This window comes from Nansenia antarctica (genome assembly GCF_963989245.1).
Source record: "Nansenia antarctica genome assembly, chromosome: 5".
NCBI classification, from domain to species: Eukaryota; Metazoa; Chordata; class Actinopteri; order Argentiniformes; family Microstomatidae; genus Nansenia; species Nansenia antarctica.
This window is the reverse complement of record NC_137690.1, coordinates 27,041,522-27,069,348: the sequence shown is the minus strand read 5'-3', so window position 1 is coordinate 27,069,348 and position 27,827 is coordinate 27,041,522. Positions and strand designations below refer to the sequence as shown.

The window sequence follows — 27,827 nt, the reverse complement described above, 5'->3', positions numbered from 1 at the left end:
TATACAGTACATTCAATGTGACACAAGGCTGGTATGGTCAATCTGATGGAAACATATTCATGATTGAATCATCTTAAAGGTCCACTCAAGTGAAAATCAGCACATCCAGTGTTTTGGTTTGAATTTGGGCTTCACCCAAGCGTCAACCAAATATGAAAAAATAAGTTTCTGTAGTTTTCCAACGCTCCATTTTCAACTGTGAGGTTTCAGTGTTGTCAGTTAGAGTTGCTCATGTAATACAGTAGCACAACAAATAAACCAATAATAGAATTTGTTTTAAATCCATCCCGCTAACTCCAAAGTAAGTAAGAATGTAGCATAAAATACCCAGGTTGAAAAACAACAACAATTACAAACAGAAATGTCGCATGAATCTGATAAGCCCAGTCAGTTCTGTCAGTCTGTTGGCTTGAGAAACTGTGGTTAGCACAAAAGCTACTTATTGTTTCTTTATTTGATATGAAAATTAAATTGACTTTAGTGGGACTTTAAGTTTATATAATTATTAATGCTACTAGTCTTACTGTTTGAAGGCTTTATTTGGTCCAGTTTTCATACTTCTACTTGAAATGTAAATATGCTTGTAATGTGTTATCATAAATACTAATTAAACAGGTATTTGATATATTGTATTATAGTAAAAGTGTGTTTGTGTCTTCTAATTTCCTTATTAAATTCAAATTAAGTACAGTAAAGAGTATTCCTGAGTGTCCAGAATAGTTCTGTCACGAATCAAGGCTGAACCCAAATGCAGACACGGGACAGGCAGGTAGTTTTAATAAAAGGCCACTCTAAAAAGTGCAGTTTTATCACACAGCACAATGCCACAGATGTCGCAAAATTTGAGGGAGCGTGCAATTGACAGGAATGTCCACCAGAGCTGCCCGTGTATTTCTCTACCATAAGCCGTCTCCAATGGCTTTTCCGAGAATTGGAATTGGAATTGGAAACGACTTTTGGTAGACAAATAAACATTCAATTCACAGACAACAGCTTTGGTGGACATTCCTGGAGTCAGCATGCCAATTGCACGCTCCCTCAAAACTTGCGACATGTGTGGCATTGTGCTGTGTGATAAAACTGCACATTTTAGAGTGGCCTTTTATTGTGACCAGCCTAAGGCACATCTGTGCAATAATCATGCTGTCTAATCAGCATCTGGATATGCCACACCTGTCAGGTGGATGGATTATCTCGGCAAAGAAGTGCTCACTAACACAGATTTAAACAAATTTTAGAACACAATTTGAGATAAATAGGCCTTTTAGTGTACATAGAAAAAGTATTAGGTCTTTGAAATCCTCAGTGGTGACCCTCTACCAATAGTAGTCTGAGGTGATCCACACAGGGGTTCTGCAGGCTATGTCTATCACTGAGTTATACCATCTACAGAGATAGTGTGAGTAGGAAATGTGACATGGTCTAGCCAATTGGTCCGCATGTCGGGAATTGTGAAACCTGGCAAACAAGCAAAACAAGTCTTGTTGTGAAATATTTTTTTTCTCTGTTTTTTCCATATTACGAAAATTGAAGTGTTGAAGAACCCACTCAATATAATAAACAACAGTTTTACACTCACTAAATACCTAGAATTTATAATACCATATACCTAAAACTTGGCTTGTTTTTGGGGGTGTTTTCCCTACAGCCACCCCCACATCCCCACAAATAGCTGTGTGTGTGTCTGTTTGTTTACAAGATGGACTCAAGGCCATCAATGACTGTATCCACAAAGAAAGTTTTGTTGATCAACATATTATTCACGGGACTGTGGTCTGTTGACATAACCTCTGCTTTGTTTTTGGGTAAGTGTGAGTTACATGTCTTATTTACTAAGCTGTGTGTGTGTTTACTAGGATAGCCAAACACATTTGTATGCACTTGTTGCAGACACACCGACACACCTTCTGCGTTGTTCTTGGGTCAGTGTAGTGAGTTAAATGCGATAGCCAAACGTGTTAATTTGTTAACTAGTGTAGTGAGTTACATGCATTGTTTACTAAGCTGTGTGTGTGTGTGTGTGTGTGTGTGTGTGTGTGTGTGTTTACTAGGCTAGCCAGACAAGTTTGTATGCACTTGTTGCCAACACACCGACACTCCTGCATTGTTCTTGGCAGTTTTATCACACAACACATCTTGCAGGTGAGATGCCAGATGTGGAGGTCCTGGGCTGGTGTGGTTACATGTGGTCTGTGGTTGTGAGGCCAGTTGGATGTACTGCCAAATTCTCCAAAACGACTTTGGAGACGGCTTAAGGTCGAGAAATGAACATTCAATTCAAATGTTAATTATTTTATTATCTGAGATGAAAGTGGTCATACACTTCTTCATTTAGGCGGTATACTGTGGTTTCTGATAGGTTGATCATTCAGATAGGTGGGGGAATACACACAGAAGTTAAGATCAAGATTAGTGTAAATTCTTACGGTCAGTGGTCAGTGCAGTGGTCACCCACCGCCAAGTATTGACAATCTAGAATGATTACAATAGCATACATGTCACCGTAGTTCTGTATGATTTATCTATCATAATCAGTCAAACTATTAATCACAATGGGACTTACCTGTATAAATACAGGATAACAAGATGGATTAAAAATTCAAATACAACATTATGTTTAATGTATAATGTACAATTGAGTAGCCTACATGTAAGCATATATTTTATAAAATATTATATATAAACATTAGTCCAAGTGTCAGCAATAGGCTTACAAAACGTGTAATGTGTAAGAGAGTTTTAATTCTGTATAAGAAAGACAGAGAGCACAGATAGGAAGAAAAACTACGTAGTAGTATAAGTCGTTTTCCCCCAAAATGTTTGCACTCTCACTGCAGTAGACAATTTCCATTAGTATGTGGTTCCATCTGACATTTTATTTTGAAGGCAACCGGAAGAGTTATTGCTGCCAGCATAATCTGGGACTGCTGCCAGAACAGAGCTTCCTGCAGCAGCCTGCTACTCGCCTCTGCTGTAGTATATCACAGTCATTGTGGCCAGTTTATACACAGGGGCGAGGAAACTGGAAATCATTTTCGTATCGCCCACTCGCTTTCAAGCCACAATTGAAGGCGTCATTTAAATTAAGAAAGCCTTACATTGTTATATAACGTGGTGTAAGTGTGGTGTCTGCTTATTCTTAATTGTCTTTTTTTATCGTTGTGGAGAACGTGTAAAAGGCAGATAGTTTTCACAATGGCGACAGCTGCGGTATCTGCCCAGGCTGCTGGCTGCGGCCCCAGCCCCGGCTCGGCTGCTGAGCTGGTCCGCGGACAGGCCTTCGACGTCGGGCCTCGTTACAGCAACCTCTCCTACATCGGCGAGGGCGCGTATGGCATGGTGTGGTAAGTAAGCATGTTACTACTGGAGGAGTATGGTCACTGCTGCAGAAGGCTGACGTGGTTTACGTCTCCGGCACTGTTACATTGTAACCCGAAATTGTTTCTCTTGTGGTTTGACGTCTGCAGTCATGTAGTTCACAGTTAACACTTGTTAACAGGAGGACGGGCATACTTGTTGATCTTTTGAGAATTTGATTCGACAATGTATTCATTTGAACGTAGTCCACGCAATATGTGTACCTGTAAAAAAATAAATAAAAATTGGTTGAGTCAATGATTTTTTTTTTTTTCATGCAACTTTTTTTGGGTTTATTAGTAGTTTTCACCTGTTATGCTAGGCTAGCCTAGCCTGGGTCAAGTCCTTATATTATAGCCTTTAGTGGTTTCGGTATGCAGGGTCAGCAACACATGTAAACAATGTGGAAAATGTTTTCCAAGAACCATCAGAACAACGTATACCTAACTAGTTCACAAAATCTCCGATATCAACAAAAACATAAACAAATGAATATTAAGTCCTTATTGCGTTATGGTGAGTCAAATTACTAATAGATTTGTCTGATAGAAATTATTTCCTATTTGTTTATGAATGCTGCGTGTCAGTCTCACTGAATCATGTGCAGTACAGTATCTTGTTGTTGTTGCCCTGATGTCAATTGAGTGAATTATGTCTACTGCCTAGTGACTGGAAATTATACTCCATTCAATTGTTTCAGTAACAAGTATTGTCTAAGAACCATGCACACAGCACATTTTAAAAGTAAGAGTATTAACATGGCTCCAGATGTTGACAGGCTTTTGTAAATCAAACTACTACAAAATAGCAGTGTAGTGTAGTTCAATATAGTCTAGATGTCTTGTTCAAATAGTGACTACTTGTTGGTGTTGGTGAGAGTGAGCGTGCGGCACAGACACTCTGTTTGCGTGTGTTGGTGAGAGTGAGTGTGCGGCACAGACACTCTGTTTGCGTGTGTTGGTGAGAGTGAGCGTGCGGCACAGACACTCTGTTTGCGTGTGTTGGTGAGAGTGAGTGTGCGGCACAGACACTCTGTTTGCGTGGGTGCGGTTGCTGAAGAGGAGTTGTGCCATAACATCTCTGGTTGTGCACAACAGGGCAATGCACGCACATGTAGGCTACAGCATATACAGAACAGATGGAAATTAGAGATTAAAGGTCAAATCATTTCTGTTACCCTTCTTGCACTCTCCCTCACAAGACACAAACCAAGTAGCCATGAAACATGACTTGATACATTTTTGTATACTGAATGCAATCCATTCAATCCATTATGGATGACATTCAATATACAAAAGTCCACAAAGTCATGTTCCATGTTCAAGGATAGTTTACAAGGATCATACAAATGAACATGACATCACCCCGGCTGTGGTCTATTTCCCAAGATCGCATTTGGATATTGAGCCTAGTTTTCTTAATATACTGTAGTAAACTACTTACAAACATGCCAATCCAACTTGTAACATACTAGTATGCCTCTCTGAATTGTATGTCCACTATTTAAATTTTTTAATCTCTAATTTCAATGTCTTATTATTCATAGCCAGACTGGCAGAGTGGTCTATTATAGACTAGTGTGAGTTCTTAATGGGCATTTCCATGGTAACAAAATGCTTTTTCACTTTCAAACATAAAACCCCTTGATAGCAAAGTTTAAGGGTGCATTCACACTCGCTTGTTGGTCCGAATCAGGGAGCGTGTCCCCCCTAATTTGGTTCGTTTGGGCATATGTGAACACAGCAATCGCACTCTGTTCTGGAGCAAATCAACCGGACGCCTAGAGAGGGTGATCTCAGTCCGTTTGCAGTTGCTCCACGGAGCGATTAGTTTGCAGTGAGAATGCACATTACCCACAAACCGAATACAACTCAATTGCTGTACCCTGCACTGTCGAAACTTCAACACACAATCAACTTTTCATTGTCAAACACACTATATAGGCCGCCTAATATGAAAATAAAACACTGAAAATAGATGACGGGTCAAACATAAGAATATGTCATTTATTACAACGGGCAACTTTTACTCAGCTTGTTTACAAGTTGTCGAATTTGTATTGTGCCTTTTTTTTGTGTTTACCTTTGAAGAACAAGCGCAATCTCAACCACTGGCAACATCAGCTGTCTACATCAGTTTGTATGCGAGAGATACATTGTTTCCCGCAGTTAGTGGAAAGATGTTATGGTGTCTTAAATTGCAGAAATATTATGGTTTTAGTATTATAGTGTCACTGTGATTGCTTTTTATGGTGGATCAGCAGTGTAAAGATGGCTTTAAAAGTAACTCAACCAATGAATTCTAGCTGGATAGTTTTGCTATTCCAGACCATCTCAATGACTTTGTGCCAGACACACTAACAGTCATTTCCTATATTCAAAATGAAAAATATCATTGTATTCGGCATTGGCATGACATTTTTGCCAAATGTCCATGCAGCATCCTACATGTTTTGCTTCTACCCTGAATAGAACCTCATGCCATTTACAAATCCACCCAGGCTATTTATAAGAAATGGTATCAAAAGTGTTGAAATGGGGCAGTGCTGGTCATATACAGTGTAGTTATTCATTAATGTTTCAAAAGCTGGGGCTCCACTAAAGAATGCATCTTCTGTAACATGACATCAATGTGGTGAAATGCCATATTGTATGACAATATAGATTTGTGCATACGGAGTGGAATAGGCTATCCTAACTAAATAGTTTTGACTGTGATTGTCTTTGGATTTAGCCTGTTGGTGAAGATTTATGAGGATGCTATTTCATTTTTGTTGCTCATCTAATAGCAAAATGGTGAGTCTAGTTTAATTTCTAATGGCGCTTTTCCATTGACCGGCACAGCTCGCCTCGGCTCGCATTTGAACAGTTCTGGGTACGAGACGTTTTCCACTATACAAGAACGACCCGGGACTGTAGGAGGAGTTACGTGTCATAAGATTCCCCCCGCTATACAGATCAGCGGGGGGAAATGCGATAAGAATTATGTCAAAATGCAGCACTATCGTGCACAGATCAGCCTTACAAAATGTAACGTTAAGTGCCTGTTACTTGCCGCTTTCAGTTCTAGTAGACTAGTTTAGATCTCGCAACCAGGGAAATGCCGACATGTGTTAAAGCCCCGATTCTATTTTTATTTCTCCTGACACGTTGAGCACTGTGCTTTTTTTTTGGGTGAACTACCGTAATAAGCCTAAAAAAGTTCAACTGTTCAAAGGGTGCAACTTCTCTGCTTTTAGAAACTGTTTGACTTTTTTAGATTGGGCATATAGTTATGTTATGTTATGTTAATTTAATTTATAATGCGCCCCCCATCCAACTTTTACATCGGCCCGGGGCGCAGCCCGGGTAAAGGAACAGATAAAGACAAAGACAAGGAACACAGAAAGCAATCAGACACAGACGACTTAAACGTAAAACTCAGGCATACAATTCACAACAAATAGGGAGTAGATTTAGGGAATGTCATTTTGGAAGAGGTGGGTTTTTAACTTGGCTCTAAAGGAGTCCAGAGTGGGGGCAAACTTGATGGCAGAAGGGAGCGCGTTCCACAGGGTCGGTGCTATCACCGCAAAGGCACGGTCACCCTTCCTCTTGAGGTTGGTACGTGGGACCCTCAGGCTGAGTTGGGCGTCGGACCTGAGCCTGGGTCTGGGCCTTGAGGAGGTAGACTGGTCCAGGAGGTCCTTGATGTATGGTGGGGTGAGACTGTTGAGAGCTTTAAAAACAAAGGTGCAGATTTTGAACTTTACTCTCTTCTTCACTGGGAGCCAGTGAAGGGAGATGAGGACAGGGGAGATGTGGTCCCTCATTTTGGTGCCTGACACCAGCCTGGCAGCAGCATTTTGGACTAGCTGCAGGCGGTAGATGGTCTTATCAGGATGGTCTTATCTTATCAATAGTTCATGAATTACGATAGTTTGAAGGAACGCTGTAAAATCCTGTCAGCGCCAACAGCTCCGAAACGTTTCGGAGCAAGACGCGAATCTATCGGCATTAGTCAAATACATGCTCACATCCAGTCATCCGCTCACTGCTCTCCATCAAAAATGGCACATCCATCAATAATATTACATAACAACAACTGCTCTGATTAGATTGCTTAGATTGTTTAATACATCAACAGGGGGGAAAGCGAGATGAACTTGCGAGTATCATGCTTCCTCCATTGAACGGAAAGTCCTATCTATTCCATTCAAAGTGTTTTAGCCTTCCCCCTTTCCACTGGTAATAAGGAATTGGCAAGAATAGATCGATATAAATAGATCAACATAATGCAGCACTATCATGCACAGATCAGCCTTAAAACATGTAACGTTAGATATATAACGGAGCGATGTATTTCTACGGAAAGGCTGACTGACGCGGGGCTCATGCAATCTCCGCGTTTGTTATAGATACGAGTGCTCCGGTGTCTTGCTGGTAGTCAAATATATGTATTTATATATACAGCATATGGATGTTATGTGCCTGATACCTGCCGCTTTCAGTTCTAATAGTTTAGATCTCGCAACCAGGGAAACGCTGACATGTGTTAAAGGGAGCAAGACGCAAATCTACCGGCATTTGACTGCCGCTGGACTGAGGAACAGCATAGGCACAGGACATCGCCATAATAGCGATTCTTTTGTTATGCTTGTTGTAAATAAAAGTTCTATGATGCATTTAAATGACATTAAACTAAGATAATACGATAGTTAGCATAATTTTTCTAATCTTTATTAATAAGTTAGAAACAGTAAGTGACATTTTCCTAGAGCGAAATCTGTTGTGGTATTTAAAGATGGCAGTTAGCGAAGAAATCTATGAACATGGGATGACGATTTCCATTGACCAATCAACGGTGTGCAGCGTCACACGTCACACGCAGCCTGGCAAAAAAGTACCTTTCGCTACCCATCCCGAACAAGAACTATTTTAGTTCTTGTTCGGCACGGGTACCAGAAATGGCACGGGTACTTTTGGCAGTGGAAAAAGGATACTAAACCGGGCTGACCGGGGCTGGCCCTGTAGTGGAAAAGCGCCATATGAGTGTTTTCTGTGTAGGCTATGCTTGAGTGACATACGTTTCAGTTTCACTTGCACAACAAGTTCATTACATTTTCAACCAAGTTCGTTCCTGTTTTGCCTGATTCATTCGGATTAATTCTCCATTGCATCTTTTGTCGTAATGTAGCCGCTACGTTGTAGCGTTTCGTTTGTGTGTGTGCACAGTGTGCGAGCGAGAGAGAGAGAGAGTGGGAGTGTGTGTGTGTGTGTGTGTGTGCGTGAGTGACGTGTCAACACAGCATGAAAACAGGCTTCTGGCCCGGGCTGGTCGAGTAGGGTCGGGTCGGGCCTGAATGCCACAGGCTTGGGCCGAGATTTCAGGCCCGCACAGACCTCTACCAGTCGGCTTGCAGAGGTGGAAGAGCGGAGTGAACGGGCTGGTGTTTGGGGGCTGACAATTGCTTGCATGTAAGAGGGGGCCGTTCCCTTTGCTGCCTGGTAGGTGAGAACCAGGGTCTTGAATCTGATGCGAGCTGCTACTGGAAGCCAGTGAAGGGTGCGAAGGAGAGGCGTAACATGGGAGAATTTGGGGTGGGTGACATTCTGGATGAGCTGCAGAGGTCTGATGCCGGAGGTGGGACCACGAGTGTTGGTGACCAAGAGTGCTTTGCAGTAGTCAAGGCGGGAGATGACCAGTGTCTGGACCAAGAGTTGATGGGGGGGGAAGACAGGAAGAGTTGAGTGTCGTCTGCGTAGCAGTGGTAGGAGAACCCATGCGAGGACACTATGGGCCCTATTATGCACTTCATCAATAAGACGAGGCGGTAGATCTAAACTTAAGACGTGGAGGCGTGGTCAAGGCCACTTTGCTATTATGCGTGCTGTAGTGGGCACCTAAAACCCGGCGCTAAGCAAAGAAATTAGTCATGGGTGTGTTTTGGGCGTCTTCTCAATCAACCCAATCAGCGTGCCAGGTGCCATTCCTTTTAAGAACCGGCTGCGTTAAGTCATTAGCGCTATGCTATTATGGAAGTCCTAAGAAGGAGGTCAGCGCGCTTCTCTGCCTCTCCCTTCTGAAATAAAGCATTTATACTGTGACCGTAATTGACGTCTTGCCGTGGAGCCACGTGCGTGTTCATGTGTGCCCACATGCATGCGCAAACCGCGGAGGCGCGCTCGTGTTTCAAAACGTGCATGAAGTCTAAACTTAAGAACTTTTCAAACCACTTCTTAGCGATAGGAGCAAAGTCAGATCGCATAATAGCAGGGGCGCCTAGTGCACTTCATTAACATATGAACACTCCCACAATGAGCAATATATGCACGGGAGTTTTACGTCTTATGTGTGGGCGCCTATCGACACCTGCATAATAGCAGTAGCGCGTATGAAGCGCATAATAAGGGTGGCGGTAGGTCTTAACCTGGCGGTGCGTCTTAATTAACACTTAAGACGGCAAGTTAAGAAGTGCATAATAGGGCCCTAAGTGTTAGTGTGCTCTTTAATGATGAAGTCTTCTTTGTAGAAGTGTGCAACATGTATGTCATTATTCTCAATGGCAGTTATTTGCGCTACATATTTGTCTGATTACTGGCTTTGCTTTCCCCACTGTACTCAACAACAATTAAGTCTCCATTTGGTGCATGATGAGGATGTTGATGCAGTGCTTGGTGAGGATTGATGCAGTTGTTCGTAACTACTGCTTTATTACCCTTTTAAGTTACATAGAACCGATTTGGGTTCTATCTAGAGCCCTCTGTGGAAAGAATCCTGAATGGAACCCATTCCAAGCGAGAAGGAAAAGGCTAGAATACGGGACATTGACAGGGACATTGACAGCTCTCTTATGCACAAATGATGATGGAACAGACCTGACTAACCTGAAACACATGTCAAGCCAATTTTTCAATACTACTGGGGGACTGTATAAATCAGAAAATATAGCCGTAAGCGTCAATTAAAGGCCCAAGGGTTAACCTCAAATTTGCTACACATCTCTGTTATGGCACTCTGTTATGGCACACAAACTTTGAGATTGATTAGACTAACAGTTACTGACATAGGCCTATTTTCATCTGTCATAATTTATGGTACATTCATTTACATGTATTTACATGTACATTTACAGCTATAGCTGTGTATTTTTAGAAGTATGAACTTGTCCTTCGCAAACGTTGCAGGGACTGGTACAGCATACTACATAACCATTTTCATGTCAATTGGACTTGCGGTTCATAAGAAGATTTTCAAATGTTCTATTTTTATATTTAGAAATGGCTAGAAATGCAGAATATGTTTTTCATCTGATCATGCGTGAATTTGGTACACATCTCTGTCATACTACTGTCTTGACCATCACCAAGTTTCACATTCCATAGTTCTTTTGTACAAAGTTTCATGTCGATCGGACATACGGTATATTTGAGGAAGATGTGTTTGTGTTTTTCACAAAATTCTAAATAGCGGGAAATATTTTGGCAAGTGTATTTTCTGTTCAAGCCTTTTTGGTCATCTTGAGGAGGCGAATCTGCCAGTGTTGGTGTCTCTAGGACAAACGGTTCAAAAGTTATGGTCTCTCAAAGTAAAAAAATTGAACATGTTGCTATAGTGCCCCTTCTGGAATCTTTCCGTCAAAATGGTTGTGACTGTGTGCACTGGGGTCCTATACATGCCAGGCAAAAAGCCCCCAAAAAGTTAACAATATTCATGGCCATTTGTCATGATAATGTAACTAACAGTTATAATAGGGCTACCCTGATGAATTTCACATGTTGGTCCTCATGGGTCTTTTTACATGGAACTGCTGGAGCAACATGTCTCCACTTGGCATTCTCCTGCCTTTTCCAGCCTGCCCTTACCAGCCTCTCGGCTCACTATGCAAACACTACACCTCCCTTTCCCTAATCATTCAGTACATTTTCTGATGCTCTGTGGCATGCGCGTGAAGAAATACCTTTTCCCCCCACTGCAAATTTTAGACAGGAAAAAAGTGGCTAACTGTTGGTTTTGGTGTGTGTACGTAGCCAGCCTAGAAATCCTCTTTTTCACATGGACTTATATCAACAATGGACCCAATTCTGCACCCTCATAAACCCTGTGTGTGTGTGTGTGTGTGTGTGTGTGTGTGTGTGTCCTGTGGTGATGTAAGGAGTCTGGAATGTAGCATGGAGCCCTGCTGTGTTGTAGAGTCTGGAGAGTACTGTATGTGTGAGTAGTGAGGTTAGTAGAGAGGGTCAGTAGTAGTGAGGTTAGTAGAGAGGGTCAGTAGTAGTGAGGTTAGTAGAGAGGGTCAGTAGTAGTAGTGAGGTTAGTAGAGAGGGTCAGTAGTAGGGATGTCCCGATCCCACTTTTTCACTACCGATACCGATACCGATACCTGGGCTTCGGGTATCGGCGATACCGATACCGATCCGATATTTGTATAAATTTTTTGACCCCTGAATATTATTTTTTTTTTTTTTTTTTTTCCTAACACCAGGGGAGCCACCCCTCCTAAATTTCGTTGTTTGGTACCTGTACTGTAGCAATGACAATAAAGACCATTCATTCATTCATTCATTCAAATACCTCCCCAGTATATAGTCCACACCAACAACAGTTAAATTAAAGACTGCCAGCCTTTATTAAAGCAACAAATGCGACGTGTTGTGGATTGGAACTACGGATCATAAGCTTTCAAATGATGTGTCATACATTGAAATCCGAAAAAATATGAAGTTAGAGTAATTTGAATGTTGTTAGACGTCAGGCACATAGGGTTAACCTCTTTGTAATGAAACCGGAAGCACACAGCGCAGCGCTATGCGCATTTTAAGCGCATATAGGACTCGCGTGAAGCGCTATGCGCATTTTAAGCGCATATAGGACTTGCGTGAAGGATTTCTGCGACACGTGTTTCTGTTCACTGTTTTTATTCTCTCATCGCTTATACACATAAGTTTGACTGCGGATGACAGTAGGATCGGATCGGAGCCTTTTTTTTTTCTGGTCCGATCTCCGATCCAGCATTCAGGACCAATATCGGGTCGATATCCGATCTCAGTATCGGATCGGGACATCCCTAGTCAGTAGTAGTGATGTTAGTAGAGAGGGTCAGTAGTAGTAGTGATGTTAGTAGAGAGGGTCAGTAGTAGTAGTGAGGTTAGTAGAGAGGGTCAGTAGTAGTAGTGAGGTTAGTAGAGAGGGTCAGTAGTAGTGAGGTTAGTAGAGAGGGTCAGTAGTAGTAGTGAGGTTAGTAGAGAGGGTCAGTAGTAGTGAGGTTAGTAGAGAGGGTCAGTAGTAGTGGTGTGGTTAGTAGAGAGGGTCAGTAGTAGTAGTAGTGAGGTTAGTAGAGAGGGTCAGTAGTAGTGAGGTTAGTAGAGAGGGTCAGTAGTAGTGAGGTTAGTAGAGAGGGTCAGTAGTAGTGTGGTTAGTAGAGAGGGTCAGTAGTAGTGAGGTTAGTAGAGAGGGTCAGTAGTAGTAGTGTGGTTAGTAGAGAGGGTCAGTAGTAGTAGTGAGGTTAGTAGAGAGGGTCAGTAGTAGTAGTGAGGTTAGTAGAGAGGGTCAGTAGTAGTGTGGTTAGTAGAGAGGGTCAGTAGTAGTAGTGAGGTTAGTAGAGAGGGTCAGTAGTAGTGAGGTTAGTAGAGAGGGTCAGTAGTAGTAGTAGTGAGGTCAGTAGAGAGGGTCAGTAGTAGTGAGGTCAGTAGAGAGGGTCAGTAGTAGTAGTGAGGTTAGTAGAGAGGGTCAGTAGTAGTGAGGTTAGTAGAGAGGGTCAGTAGTAGTAGTGAGGTTAGTAGAGAGGGTCAGTAGTAGTAGTGAGGTCAGTAGAGAGGGTCAGTAGTAGTGAGGTTAGTAGAGAGGGTCAGTAGTAGTAGTGAGGTTAGTAGAGAGGGTCAGTAGTAGTAGTGTGGTTAGTAGAGAGGGTCAGTAGTAGTAGTGTGGTTAGTAGAGAGGGTCAGTAGTAGTAGTGAGGTTAGTAGAGAGGGTCAGTAGTAGTGTGGTTAGTAGAGAGGGTCAGTAGTAGTGTGGTTAGTAGAGAGGGTCAGTAGTAGTAGTGAGGTTAGTAGAGAGGGTCAGTAGTAGTAGTGAGGTTAGTAGAGAGGGTCAGTAGTAGTGAGGTTAGTAGAGAGGGTCAGTAGTAGTAGTGAGGTTAGTAGAGAGGGTCAGTAGTAGTAGTGAGGTTAGTAGAGAGGGTCAGTAGTAGTGTGGTTAGTAGAGAGGGTCAGTAGTAGTAGTGAGGTTAGTAGAGAGGGTCAGTAGTAGTAGTGTGGTTAGTAGAGAGGGTCAGTAGTAGTGTGGTTAGTAGAGAGGGTCAGTAGTAGTAGTGAGGTTAGTAGAGAGGGTCAGTAGTAGTGAGGTCAGTAGAGAGGGTCAGTAGTAGTGAGGTTAGTAGAGAGGGTCAGTAGTAGTAGTGAGGTTAGTAGAGAGGGTCAGTAGTAGTAGTGAGGTTAGTAGAGAGGGTCAGTAGTAGTGTGGTTAGTAGAGAGGGTCAGTAGTAGTAGTGAGGTTAGTAGAGAGGGTCAGTAGTAGTAGTGAGGTTAGTAGAGAGGGTCAGTAGTAGTGAGGTTAGTAGAGAGGGTCAGTAGTAGTGAGGTTAGTAGAGAGGGTCAGTAGTAGTAGTGAGGTTAGTAGAGAGGGTCAGTAGTAGTAGTGAGGTTAGTAGAGAGGGTCAGTAGTAGTGTGGTTAGTAGAGAGGGTCAGTAGTAGTAGTGAGGTTAGTAGAGAGGGTCAGTAGTAGTGTTGTTCCGATACCGATACTAGTATCGGCATGGCCACCGATACGCACAAAAATGCTGGTATCGGTATCGGCGAGTACTAACAAAAAAAAAAATCCGATTTTTTTTTTTTTTTTTTTTTTTAAGTACTAAAGTTATTTTGTTTGTAAATGTTCACTTGCTGTTGCACTACTACTACGACTGTTTTATATCTTAAATGGATATTGCATCTGTGAGAGCCACATTTCAGGTTTTATAAGGGGTTGATTTTCTTGTCACCATACCAGGTAGACAATAAAAAAAAGTTCTATAGTATTCACTCTCTGTTGGTATTTTTTCCTGTTTTACAAAGGTTTTGAGCAGTGCCAGACTAAGTGTTAGCAATCATTTTACATCAAGGTGAGTATGCGGCTCAAAAAACATGTTTTTTTGTTTTGTTTTTTCAAACGCCGTGGTATCGGATCGGTACTCGGTATCGGCAAGTACTGCACGGTCAGGTATCGGTATCGGTATCGGGATCAAAAAATGGTATCGGAACAACACTAGTCAGTAGTAGTGAGGTTAGTAGAGAGGGTCAGTAGTAGTGAGGTTAGTAGAGAGGGTCAGTAGTAGTGTGGTTAGTAGAGAGGGTCAGTAGTAGTAGTGAGGTTAGTAGAGAGGGTCAGTAGTAGTAGTGAGGTTAGTAGAGAGGGTCAGTAGTAGTAGTGAGGTTAGTAGAGAGGGTCAGTAGTAGTGTGGTTAGTAGAGAGGGTCAGTAGTAGTAGTGAGGTTAGTAGAGAGGGTCAGTAGTAGTAGTGAGGTTAGTAGAGAGGGTCAGTAGTAGTGTGGTTAGTAGAGAGGGTCAGTAGTAGTAGTGAGGTTAGTAGAGAGGGTCAGTAGTAGTGAGGTTAGTAGAGAGGGTCAGTAGTAGTGTGGTTAGTAGAGAGGGTCAGTAGTAGTAGTGAGGTTAGTAGAGAGGGTCAGTAGTAGTAGTGAGGTTAGTAGAGAGGGTCAGTAGTAGTAGTGAGGTTAGTAGAGAGGGTCAGTAGTAGTAGTGAGGTTAGTAGAGAGGGTCAGTAGTAGTAGTGAGGTTAGTAGAGAGGGTCAGTAGTAGTGAGGTTAGTAGAGAGGGTCAGTAGTAGTAGTGAGGTTAGTAGAGAGGGTCAGTAGTAGTGTGGTTAGTAGAGAGGGTCAGTAGTAGTGTGGTTAGTAGAGAGGGTCAGTAGTAGTAGTGAGGTTAGTAGAGAGGGTCAGTAGTAGTGTAGATGTTCTCAATGCTGATTAGTCAAAAATCTATATGTAAATAATGACCTGAAATGATCTCTATTGATAAATAGAGGAACATTTATTTATTTTATGTGAAAGTTACTATGCCGAATGAGAATTTCATGTGATCAATGCACTGCATATTTATATCATTGGTTTGCTGTTCAATCTAGTTAACTTTAAAAAAAAAAAAAAACTCAACAATAGATTACAATAGATTTAATTTTCAAAAACATACAAAATTGCACAGTGAAAAGCATTGTTAAAACAACCTGTTATACTATACTGACTTGTTGATTGCCAAGCACTGTCATTTCAAGTAATAGTTTATTCCAGCCCTCCCTCTCTCCAAGATGAACTTAATCAAAGTGGAAAATTCCGCTCTTTTCTTGAGAGTAAACAAACCTGTCGTGCAGCCATGCTGATACAACACACCAAGCTGTTTGTGACACAAGTTAGCTAGAATGTCTGACTCTGAAATTCATGGATTCAACCTAGCCATGTTAACTGTATGACTGTAAACATGTAAATAATATCTTACAGTGTGACTCCTTATGCCCATCTTGTTCAGTCAACATCCTTTTAGTTAGCAACTGTGTTAAATGACTGCAGTCCAAAGAGCTTAAGTTACTTTTCTAAATTCAGCCACGTCAGTAGACACTCCTACAGCAAACGCCAATAAACAAGTTAATCAATTCATAAACATCCATATATGTATATATTTTGCTCTAGTAAAACACCAATTGTTTATAATTTCAGAATGTGAGGCTGACACATCATTGTGTGTTTTTATGGACTTTAAAAAAAATTGTCAGACAGAAATTGAGATTGTGTATATATGTTACAGTACATGTGGGAATACGGTACATGTGGGAAAACTAGGGTTAGGGTTAGGTGCTAGGGTTAAGGTTAGGGGTAGGGTTAGGGTTAGGGTTAAGGTTAGGGTTAGGGTTAGACATGCCAGCATGTACCAAGTCACCCTAGCACGGTAGCACCTAACTCTAACCCTAGTTTTCCCACATGTACCGTAACATATATACAATCAACTGACGTAGAAACTATCTGGGGTGGTGTACTGTACAACTTCAATACTCGTATAACACTCGCAGTGTAACTAGAGTGGAACGTCCAAGTAGTGTTGGAGTCTCTTTCGGCCTCCCTCCCCATGCCTGTCCTCACCTGGATCTGGCTCCTATGACCCACATGACAGATGATACAATGATACAACTAGGGATGCACCGATACCGGTACTCGTGTTCGTACCTGATACTGTGTCCATGTACTCGGTTTGAAGTGTACCAACATTCAAATAAGCATATCTTCAACTATTTTCAGATTTCAATGTATGAAGCGTATTTCTTTTTTCATAAGTTTACAATCTGCACTTTGATCATCTGTAAAAAAAATAAATAAAAAAAAACACAGTCAGAAAGTGAGGAACAGCTGATGAAAATCAAACATGTTTTCAAAGTCGTTGTTAGAACTGTAATGGTATTTTTCTCATATCAGTACTCGGTATCAGCAAGTACCCAAATGCAAGTACTTGTACTTGGTCTAAAAAAAAGTGGTATAGATGCATCCCTAGATTACAACCAACAGACATCAACTACAATGTCAGTTTTTCTAAAATGAACAAAGTAATACCCATGACTGTAATGTTCCTCTGGGATTTATTGTAGAGACACAAACAGAAAAGGTTTGGATCCCACTGGGGATCTTCGTCATGTCAATCATGGATGTTTGCACAGCGAACTCTGCAACAATAATCAAACAGAATAAAAGAACCATCCCTGACCCCTCCACCCTGAGCTACGTAGTCCTCCCCACTGGGTGTTATTTGGAGGACATCTCCCCCTCAGTAAAGTTAAGATAACGTGGGATGTGATAAGGTGAGTGATGGAGGAGAGTCCCTGTGGACATCAGAGATTCTGGGCCCTATTATGCACTTCATCAATAAGACGAGGCGGTAGATCTAAACTTAAGACGTGGAGGCGTGGTCAAGGCCACTTTGCTATTATGCGTGCTGTAGTGGGCACCTAAAACCCGGCGCTAAGCAAAGAAATTAGTCATGGGTGTGTTTTGGGCGTCTTCTCAATCAACCCAATCAGCGTGCCAGGTGCCATTCCCTTTAAGAACCGGCTGCGTTAAGTCATTAGCGCTATGCTATTATGGAAGTCCTAAGAAGGAGGTCAGCGCGCTTCTCTGCCTCTCCCTTCTGAAATAAAGCATTTATACTGTGACCGTAATTGACGTCTTGCCGTGGAGCCACGTGCGTGCTCATGTGTGCCCACATGCATGCGCAAACCGCGGAGGCGCGCTCGTGTTTCAAAACGTGCATGAAGTCTAAACTTAAGAACTTTTCAAACCACTTCTTAGCGATCAAAGTCAGATCGCATAATAGCAGGGGCGCCTAGTGCACTTCATTAACATATGAACACTCCCACAATGAGCAATATATGCACGGGAGTTTTACGTCTTATGTGTGGGCGCCTATTGACACCTGCATAATAGCAGTAGCGCGTATGAAGCGCATAATAAGGGTGGCGGTAGGTCTTAACCTGGCGGTGCGTCTTAATTAACACTTAAGACGGCAAGTTAAGAAGTGCATAATAGGGCCCTCAGTGTCATAGGCCTAAAGCAGGAAATTAACCAGTTGAGATTTACCTAGAAATGCAATCCGTGTCCGTGGCCCTGGTTTATTAATACTACTCAAAAGCCCTCTAGCCCTCCTCCCATTGTCCAGCATGTTGTCATTGAGATTACTGTTTCGATTATTATAGTGGATTTCTTGTCCATGTCACCGAGCTAATTGCTGTAGTGATTCTGTTGCTAACAATGCCGCATGCCTTCACATGCTGGAGGCACAAGAGACTGTTTTCTCATACAGCTTAAGAGAACTTATTGTGGCAAGGCTGTATTCTATATTCAGCAAAGCTTCAGGCTCTGAGCATTCGAAGCCTTTGAGAGCTCTTGGTTACATGGCAGCAATCCCAACGTTCCTGTACATCATGTCTCTTTCTGAGGTAGAAAAGAACCCTCGCTATCTGCCTGATGTCTGTGGGAGGGAAGAGGGGGGGAAAGAAAACACCACACACGCTCACAACCCTGCTGCACAATAGCGTTGGGTGGTATCCAGTTTTTGATACCGTTAAACCGTCCCCAAATGTAACCACGGTACATGCTGTGGGATTAAAAATCACATTGTAGGGCTTTGAAGGAGCCGCCAATTTCAAATGATGAATTTGTGACGGCGGCTGGTGAAAGGTGGACCAAAGCCCTAGCCTTTCCGCGAAGCTGCTCGAACACTTTCCACGAGCAGTGCTGAAAAATGCACTTCAAATAAATAACTAAAAACCGTGCTAAACTATGAATGAAAACATACTCAATACCAACCAGTCACAACCTCTCACTCATTCCCTGCGGACAGACGCAAGGCCTTCTCTCATTCGTCCACACCAAAGTTGAAGAAGTCGAAGTTAAAGACTTGAATAAGAATGACCAACTGGCCTCATTCACCACCCAAACCCCTGTACCTGAGGCCGAGACGCTAACACTGACCAACAACTCCTTCACCAACTTCACTGAAATAAAGTCTGCTATCATAAAGTTGGTCTCAGTCGTGAATTCCACCACTAATGCCCAGTACCCTCCACCCACAAGGCCTGCATTCCCGCCCTCTGCCCCCTCATTGAGCACACTGTCAACACCCCCCCAGCCACTGCTCATGTCCCGGCTGACCTGGACTGGACCCAAATATCCCCAACAACTACAGACCCATCTCTAATCTTCCATTCCTGTCCAAACTACTGGAGCGCACTGTTGCGACGCAACTCAAAATCCACCTGGACAACAATAGCCCGTATGAGCCTTTTCCATCCGGTTTCCGAGCACAGCACAACACTGAAACAGCCTCTATCAAAGTCACAGACGACCTGCTACTTGTCTATGACTCTCAGCCTCGGAAACCCTGGCATTACTCACCACCTACAAAGCCCTCCATGCCCTGCTGCCTGGCCCCGTCCTACCTCGCCTCACTGCTCCAAACCCACAACCCACCACCCAGCCTCCCAGGTCTGCCAGGGCCAACCTGACGGTTTCCAGAGCAAGGCTCAGAACCTGGGGGGACAGGGCGTTCTGTGTGGTGGACCTGGGGGGACAGGGCATTCTGTGTGGTGGCTCCCCGCCTCTGTCCCCAGGGGACTCTGGGATGCTGACACTATATCCTCATTGAAACACTCCCTGCAGACCCATCTTTTAATTTTTTTACTTTTCATATTTTATTGATCTTGCTCCTTCTTTGTTTATTTGTATTTATACTTTTTTTGTTCTCTGTTTTCCCTTAAGTAAAGTGTTTGATTTTAGAAAAGCACTAGCCTATACAAATAACATGTAATCAGTTTTACAAAATAATTGATAAATTATATTTGTCTAAAATCAATGGGTATATCTCTTGAATTGAAATGTCCATTGGACAGCAGCACTCTCAGATTGTGCCTTTAGTGGCATAGTTAGCTTTTGCCCTCTCATCCCCTTCCCCCCCACCCCCCTTTCACATCGGCATGGCAACAGCCTGTTGTATAACCAGCCACACTGGCTGCAATATATGTAAAGCCTTGTAGTCCGTTTCCGTGGAAACAGCCCCCCCCCCCCCCCCCCCTCTCTTTCTGGGCACTGAGCATGCTCATAAAGCAGTCATGAGGCAGAGGAACTGGGAATACAGATCGGAACAGAACAGATTCACCTCAAAATGACTTCAACTTACTTTAGTGTATTTCAACAAGTAGAGTTCCATCAGTAGAAAGGTACAATTTGTCCATATCTGTTTATTTACATGCAACAGAAGCAGCTTTGCATACTAACACTGAAATGTAAATGACATTCAAAGTTTCAACAAGCACAATGACAACAGTGCCGGTCTCATGTTATGTCAGTGTTCCAGGGAGCAACCTCAGATGTTCTACCACTGACACACACCTCCGTCCCCTCACAGGCTTCAACCAATTCTACTGTTCTATAACCATTTCTCATAGAATTTTCACCTCACCATGTTTAGCTGGTGAACTGTTACCATAGTAATTTTTAAACTTCATCAGACCTTATTTGCTGTTACTCACGATCAAGATAGTTGGCTAACTAGCTAGGAAATAAACATTGCTGCTGAGGGACAGACAGCAGACGCCGGTGGTGTGTGCCTCTGACCGGGAAAGTTACTCCCTCGAGTGTGATTCCACTCAAGAGGTCTGCACGCGCCACACACCTGCTACTCAAGGACGCCTAATCAACCTGATAATGATCAAATGGTCCTGACCCGATGTGACCACTGCAGAGTGCACCGTGAAACCCGCCAGCTTGGCTGGAACCATGAGTCCTCCCTTTACACAACTCCTCCAACGTACATGCTCTCTCTCTCTGCCAAAGGTCAACCCTCCCCTCTGATTGATGGAATCGGTCACCTACATTTTACCACTGTTGAAGATAGGATAATCTCAGTGTTTTTAGAAATAGCAGTATTAAGTTCCAACACCCAAAATCGAGTGTGATGTATACTGTCATGTTGAGAAAAATGTGTTCCTGTATTTGCACCCGCAAAGCTTATTTTAAGTACTCTAATTAAAATGCAGGTGAAATCTATCAAAACGCAGGAAAACGCTTTTGAAAGATAATGCGACCCCTGTTGGTTGTTATGGTGGTTATTATATTATTTATATTTACAGTTATTTCGGTTTCTATGAGAGTTTCGATGGTCCATTATCATCAGTGAGTAGAGACAGATTTGCTCTTGGGAGAAATACGTTTTAGTTACTTGGCGGTCTATTCTATTTATTCTTTTTGAATTCTAACAAAGCTATAATGTAGGATCGCCAGAGGCGAAGGCTTATTAATTAGAGTCTATCAGTGCTGCTGGAGCCATTGTTTCACTGGAGCCACTTGTTTCAATATTCATTAGAATGTCTAGTTACCTGAAAAGTTTATTTCAGGAAGGTGTACCACGTGACGAACGGCATTTTTTGCCCTCTGGAGGGAGTCTTTAAGACAATTTAAGACCAAACATTAAGAATAATAAATGTAACACAGTATTGACTGATGATCTGCTCTGTTGCCCCCAGCGGCTGGCTGACTGGGTTATTTCCCTCTCAGTATTAAAAACGGGTGAGTTGAATGGATGCCCCATGTGTAATTTTGGTCCATAGTTCTGTGCCATTCAGTGTTCAAATATACATTAATTGGTGATTTTATTACCATGCTTGCATGGGCAATGTGTCTTTGGTATCATTCGGACGACCCAAACCATGCTCCTTTCACTAAGCATAGCACCAGTCTGCATTTACTTTCTTTTCACATAGGCTACATCACTTAACAGCTCACGCCAGATATGTTTGTTATTGAGCAAGTTTAGCTCTCCTTTAGAGAGCAAAGCCGTGCTGGGTATAGTACATTCCAAGTTTGGAATGAAGACCATATAAGTCACTTGGATAACAGATGCTGTTTGGTGATAATTTTTTAGGAGCTCACTGCTGCTATGTCGTCCTTCCCCTCACACAGTGGACTTGAGTTGCACAGTCAGTTTGTTATCCATTTAGCGAACAGACACCACTTATGCTTGATGACTACCTCCTGGTCTGCTTGGCACAAAATTGCTTGTCAACACCCCCCCATGAATGAGAGGTCGTCTTCAAGACAAGTACGCAGCCCACATAATTACAAAACATCCTCTCCAAGTGAGAGTGCAGTGCAAAATAAACGGGGTGGTTGCAACAGTAGTTCCTATTTTCTCTCCTCCTACCGTGTTTGAGCCATGACTGCCTGAGGCCTCTGTTACATAAGGATGTGTTTGAATGCTTTATCTCGCTTGGGAAGAGGGGAAATAGAAAGGGGGGGGGGGGGGGGGGGAGTCAAATCTACCCATCTTCAGCTTAGCTACCACTGGGTCTGTTTTTGAGGTGTCACATTGCATCACTAATCACCTCTTTAAGAATATCCCATTTTTATTTTATCAACACAAACTTCAATGAATTGAAATCAATCGTGGGGTCAGACCAGGAACGATACAATATTGTTGCATATAGGCAGTGCTTGGAGAAGCCTCTGATTATGTTTGGAATCGTCTAGAACTCTAAATACGGTATGTGTTTACTTTTATGTACACTGACCTGCAAGTCATTTGTATATGAGATGCAGTCGCTGCTAAAAAAACAATAATGTTCTCTTATCAGACTTATCAGATTAACGGCAACTCTATTTAGTACTATACTACTGGTGGCCATGATAGAAAGGGATGGATACACTGACTTGACTTGTGTATTCTGGTGAGCAAAAGTGTACTGTTGCCTAATGTTGTGGAATGTATTCACCTTAAATATGTTACTGGTTTGGTATGTACTATTGAGGTGTTATAGTTCATTAGGAAAAATCATGTCAGTTTTATACTGTGGTAGACCTCAGTGCACCTTAATTCATTACTGTGGATTGTAATGTACCCTCATTGATTGACATCACACTCACCCCCTTATTTGTGTGGGTGAGTTACATATCTGGTTCAGGAACTGCCCAGACCCAAGCCCTCTTGACCTCTGCCATAGTGAGTTAGAATACCCAAACTGGTCCTGAATCTGCTCAGTGAGAGCTCTCTCTCTCCTCCCACACACTCCTCTGTAGGGCTGTGGATTGGGGAGTGGATTAGAGTGTGAGAGGAGGTCACTCATAGTTGTCCTTGCAGAAAGCTGGCCTGTTTTTCCTTATTGCAATTCTGTCTCTTCCACTATCTAGCAACCTATTCTCTGTTTGTGTGTGCGTGCATGTTTGTGATACAACAGGCTAAGACAGGGTTTTTCCTGGCTCAAAATAAGACTTAGGTGGTAGAAGCGGAGGTGAAGCGTGTGCAGAAATATTTTTGTGCGCCCGCAAACCCGGTGCCTGTTCTTCTAATCTGTTCTGCTGACATTATTGAGCTGTATAAAAACGGTTACTCTATTCTTGTTTTTTTGTTTTCTTCATGTTTTTTTATTGGTTTGAATCAACGTTATTTTATGACCTTTGCAGTATTACGTGCCCTGAATGGGTAAATTGGGGCGTAGCATTTATTGGGGGAACAATGGAGTAGCGGACATGGGTGAGGGAAAACATTTATGGGAGAGATGGTTGGGCGGGTTTTTCGGATTAACCGAAAACCTTGATATTCAAAAATAGCAATGTTTTTTTTTGTCAATACCATCATAAATTGCTAATATAAACAAGTTAATAAAACTGGCCATGTAGACAGCATCTTACACACGTCGTTCTCATTACCGTAATTCCTCAACTATATGTGCTATCTAAAAAAATCCAATGGTTCCTGAAAGCAGCGTAATTCAAAGCACAAAGCTCAGGGTATGTAGCTACTAAGCTATAGGGCTGCCACAAACGATTATTTTCATAGTCGACTAGTCACCGATTATTTTAACGATTAGTCGACTAATCGGATCATAAATTACAGCTTATCGCACAATTACTCAATCGCTCTTATTTAGCTATCATCTAAATCAGCTTCTAAATTTAGCTTGAAGTTGTTAGTTGTTGTTGTAGGCATGTGCTAACTAAAAATAAAGACAATTAAAATGATTGTTCACTCAAAAATAGATATTTTAATGAACTTTGCAGATTTATTTCTGGCATCACTTGCATGTAATGTAATGTAAAGAGTAGTAGAGGGTGCAAACTGCTGAGTAAAATGAGGTAGGCTAGGCACTAGGCAACCAAAAGAATACAAAAACAAAAATAAATACTTGTACAGAGTACAAAAGTTTTGCTTTGCTTCACTCATCTCATAGTAGAACGCGCCTTCTTAGCACTGTAACGTTAAGACAACATTTTTAGCTATTTGATAAGTATCGCTTTGATGACAACGTAAAATAATGTAAGAAGGCTTTTAACGTAACGATATCGTTAGCCAATAACAAGCTAACTAGCTTACCGAGACGAGCCATCGTCTTCCTCGTCATCTGCCACAACGTGCTTCCTTTTTAGATGCTCGCGCATCATAGACGTGCTGCCATGATAAGCGAGTTCAGCTTTGCAAATGTTACATTTTACATTCTTTTTTTCAACGTTGTGGTTGAAATGCTCCCACACTTTAGAGGTACGAGGACAGGAAGACATTTCTCTGTTTGTTTTTCCGGGGAAGTCACGTGTGCCCCGGATGACCGACACTGCGCATGTACATCAAAGACACTGGGAGACGCTAGCCAGTGGCAGCTTCAGGGAAGAAAAACTAATGCTTATCGAATGAAATGAATGGTCTTTATTGTCATTGATATAGTACAGGTACCAAACAACGAAATTTGGGAGGGGGGGCTCCCCTGGTGCTAGGCAAAAAAAAAAAAAAAAAAAAAAAAAAACGCTTATTTCAGCTCCAAAAAAACATGCGACTACGGCGATTACCAAATATGTCGGCGACGATTTTGGTAGTCGACGTCGTCGTGACTAGTCGACTAATCGTGGCAGCCTTACTAAGCTAGCTAGCTAACATAAGCTTGTAATTTGCAGTTTGCATGCTGTGTCACATCATGGCAGCTTTTCCTCAGAAAGGAGAATTAGAAAAACAGATGGCGAGCGAGTTGAATTGCAACTTCTGCAATTTGGCTGCATTTCGGGTTTTGACCTAATTGGAGCCCTGCAATGTTTTTTTGTTTTTTTATCCGCTGGTAACATTACAAACGGGTCACAGCGAGGTTACCCATACTGTAATCTAATTAGCCTTTGAACCAGGATTGACTATCAACTAATTGTTTCTCTATTGTTTTGGTCTTGTCAGCTCTGCCTATAACCGGGACAACAAGGTCCGCGTGGCCATCAAGAAGATCAGCCCGTTTGAGCACCAGACGTACTGCCAGCGCACCCTGAGGGAGATCAAGATCCTGCTGCGCTTCAAACATGAGAACATCATCGGCATCAACGACATCATCCGCACACCAACCATCGACCAGATGAAAGATGTGTATCCTTTCCTTCATGACAGTCTTCTGTTTACCTGACCCCACACACACACCCTCTCTTGTGCAGTTACAACACTACTGCTTCCCAATTTTCATTCAGGTTCATCAATTCAGTTGCTTTATTGGCATGATGCATGTACGTGTAAATATTGCTAAAGCAGAACTCACTTCCATGAAGTGTTGCTGAACTATGCTGCAGGACAGAAAAAGGAACATTGTTAATCTGAGAGAGGAATATTAAAAAATAGACAGGATGCAACCTCATTCCTTTTCCTTTGAGGACGACTAAGGCTGGATCTCAAAAGTCTTTCCTTGATTCCTTGTGTCCCCTTCCCTCCTACCCAAAATGCATTGGAGGAGAGGACCGAGGTCGCTCCACTCTAACCGCCTCCTCCAATGCATTTTGAAAAAGAGGTGAGGAGGGAGGACACAAAGAACCAAGGAAAGACTAGAGATTCATCTCAACTCATGAATGTAATAAATCCTCTCGTTTGCAAGGTGTGTTGGTTACTTTCATATGATATGCCTCACCATTAGCCAATCAGCATAACAGACCTAAAACAAAGAGCTACTCCCCACATACTGTATGAAGGGGGACTTTACACCCAGCTTTTGACAAAGTGAGTCTTTAACTGCTGGCTGTCCAGCTACATTGTCCAGGATCTTATGGAGACAGACCTGTATAAGCTCCTGAAGACCCAGCACCTGAGCAACGACCACATCTGCTACTTCCTGTACCAGATCCTGCGAGGCCTCAAGTACATCCACTCAGCCAATGTGCTGCATCGAGATCTCAAGCCCTCCAACCTGCTGCTCAACACCACCTGTGATCTCAAGGTGGTGATAATTGCCATGAACTTCATGAATTTCTTTACGTTGTTCCAGGGTGATCTCTCAGGGTAAATTCTTAAAGAAGTGCTTATACGGTGGGTGGAGCATGGGAGCGGAGTCGCGGCTGCTAGGGGTGTCCGGGGGCATGTATCCTGGGAAGATTTTTAGGAGACATCTGTTAAATGGTCAATTCTGGTGGCTTAAAGTGGTTGCTGGACCTGAATCAAGGACAATTATCGATATAAGGCAAAAAAAAAAAAAAAGATTCTCTATGCAGGAAAACCCTGCATTATTAGTGAAGTATACTAGCGACGTCGCCCATTAATGTCAGTGTAGGGTTGGGTGATATGAATATGATTAGAACTGTATCACCATAACGTCACCTCAATCATCATGATTTAAACTGTCACTATGATCATGTAAACAGTATTATGATAATTCAAGTGGAAATGTATATATCAGGTAATCCTAAAATTATGAAACAATTAACCCAATAGTGATATGAGTGCTTCTATTGAGTTTGGTTTTCAGCCGTTGTTTGAAAACAGTCTTTCCCTGATGTCCCACAGACTCCTCAGACGTGTGAGTGTGGACCCTGTTCTCTAACTCTCCTCATTCTCTGTCCACAGATCTGTGACTTTGGTCTCGCTCGTGTGGCGGACCCCGACCACGATCACACTGGCTTCCTCACAGAGTATGTGGCCACGCGCTGGTATCGGGCACCTGAAATCATGCTTAACTCCAAGGTCAGTGGCCAACAGTGTCAGTGCCTAATGCTGTCAGTGCCCAATGCTGTCAGTGCCCAGGGGTGTCATTGCCCAACGGTGTCATTGCCCAGGGGTGTCATTGCCCAGGGGTGTCAGTGCCTAATGCTGTCAGTGCCCAGGGGTGTCAGTGCCTAATGCTGTCAGTGTCCAGGGGTGTCAGTGTCCAGGGGTGTCATTGCCCAACAGTGTCAGTGCCTAATGCTGTCAGTGCCCAGGGGTGTCATTGCCCAGGGGTGTCAGTGCCCAGGGGAGTCAGTGTCCAGGGGAGTCAGTGTCCAGGGGTGTCATTGCCCAGGGGTGTCAGTGTCCAGGGGTGTCAGTGTCCAGGGGAGTCAGTGTCCATGGGTGTCAGTGTCCAGGGGAGTCAGTGTCCAGGGGAGTCAATGTCCAGGGGAGTCAGTGTCCAGGGGAGTCAGTGTCCATGGGTGTCATTGCCCAGGGGTGTCAGTGCCCAGGGGAGTCAGTGTCCATGGGTGTCATTGCCCAGGGGTGTCAGTGTCCATGGGTGTCATTGCCCAGGGGTGTCAGTGTCCAGGGGTGTCAGTGCCCAGGGGAGTCAGTGTCCAGGGGTGTCAGTGCCCAGGGGAGTCAGTACCCAGGGGAGTCAGTGTCCAGGGGAGTCAGTGTCCAGGGGAGTCAGTGTCCAGGGGAGTCAGTGTCCAGGGGAGTCAGTGCCCAGGGGTGTCATTGCCCAGGGGTGTCATTGCCCAGGGGTGTCATTGCCCAGGGGTGTCATTGCCCAGGGGAGTCATTGCCCAGGGGTGTCAGTGCCTAATGCTGTCAATGCCCAAAACCTCAACTCAAACTCACCACCCAGTAGGCCAAAGCACCACAATAGTCTGACCTCAAGTCTAGAGTCTTGAAATAGTGTCACCATCGTCAATGAAAGCCATGGTTTTGGTTGGCTTAAGTTAAAATGCAGTCAGGCGGACAGTACATAAATTGTCATGTATACTATGTACATATTTGGTTTAGTG

At 43.0% G+C, this 27,827-nt stretch overlaps 1 protein-coding gene across 1 annotated transcript in view; it reads left to right on the top strand.

The window, feature by feature from the left end:
• Nucleotides 1-3,006: 3,006 nt before the first annotated feature.
• Nucleotides 3,007-27,827, top strand: part of mapk1 (mitogen-activated protein kinase 1) — a 35,451-nt gene continuing 10,630 nt past the window's right edge. The window contains exons 1-4 of the mRNA XM_080531198.1: nucleotides 3,007-3,344; nucleotides 25,072-25,254; nucleotides 25,900-26,089; nucleotides 26,713-26,829. Coding sequence (XP_080387324.1) covers nucleotides 3,196-3,344; nucleotides 25,072-25,254; nucleotides 25,900-26,089; nucleotides 26,713-26,829 — 639 coding nt within the window. The 5' untranslated portion in view covers nucleotides 3,007-3,195. The remainder of the gene's footprint in view (nucleotides 3,345-25,071; nucleotides 25,255-25,899; nucleotides 26,090-26,712; nucleotides 26,830-27,827) is intronic.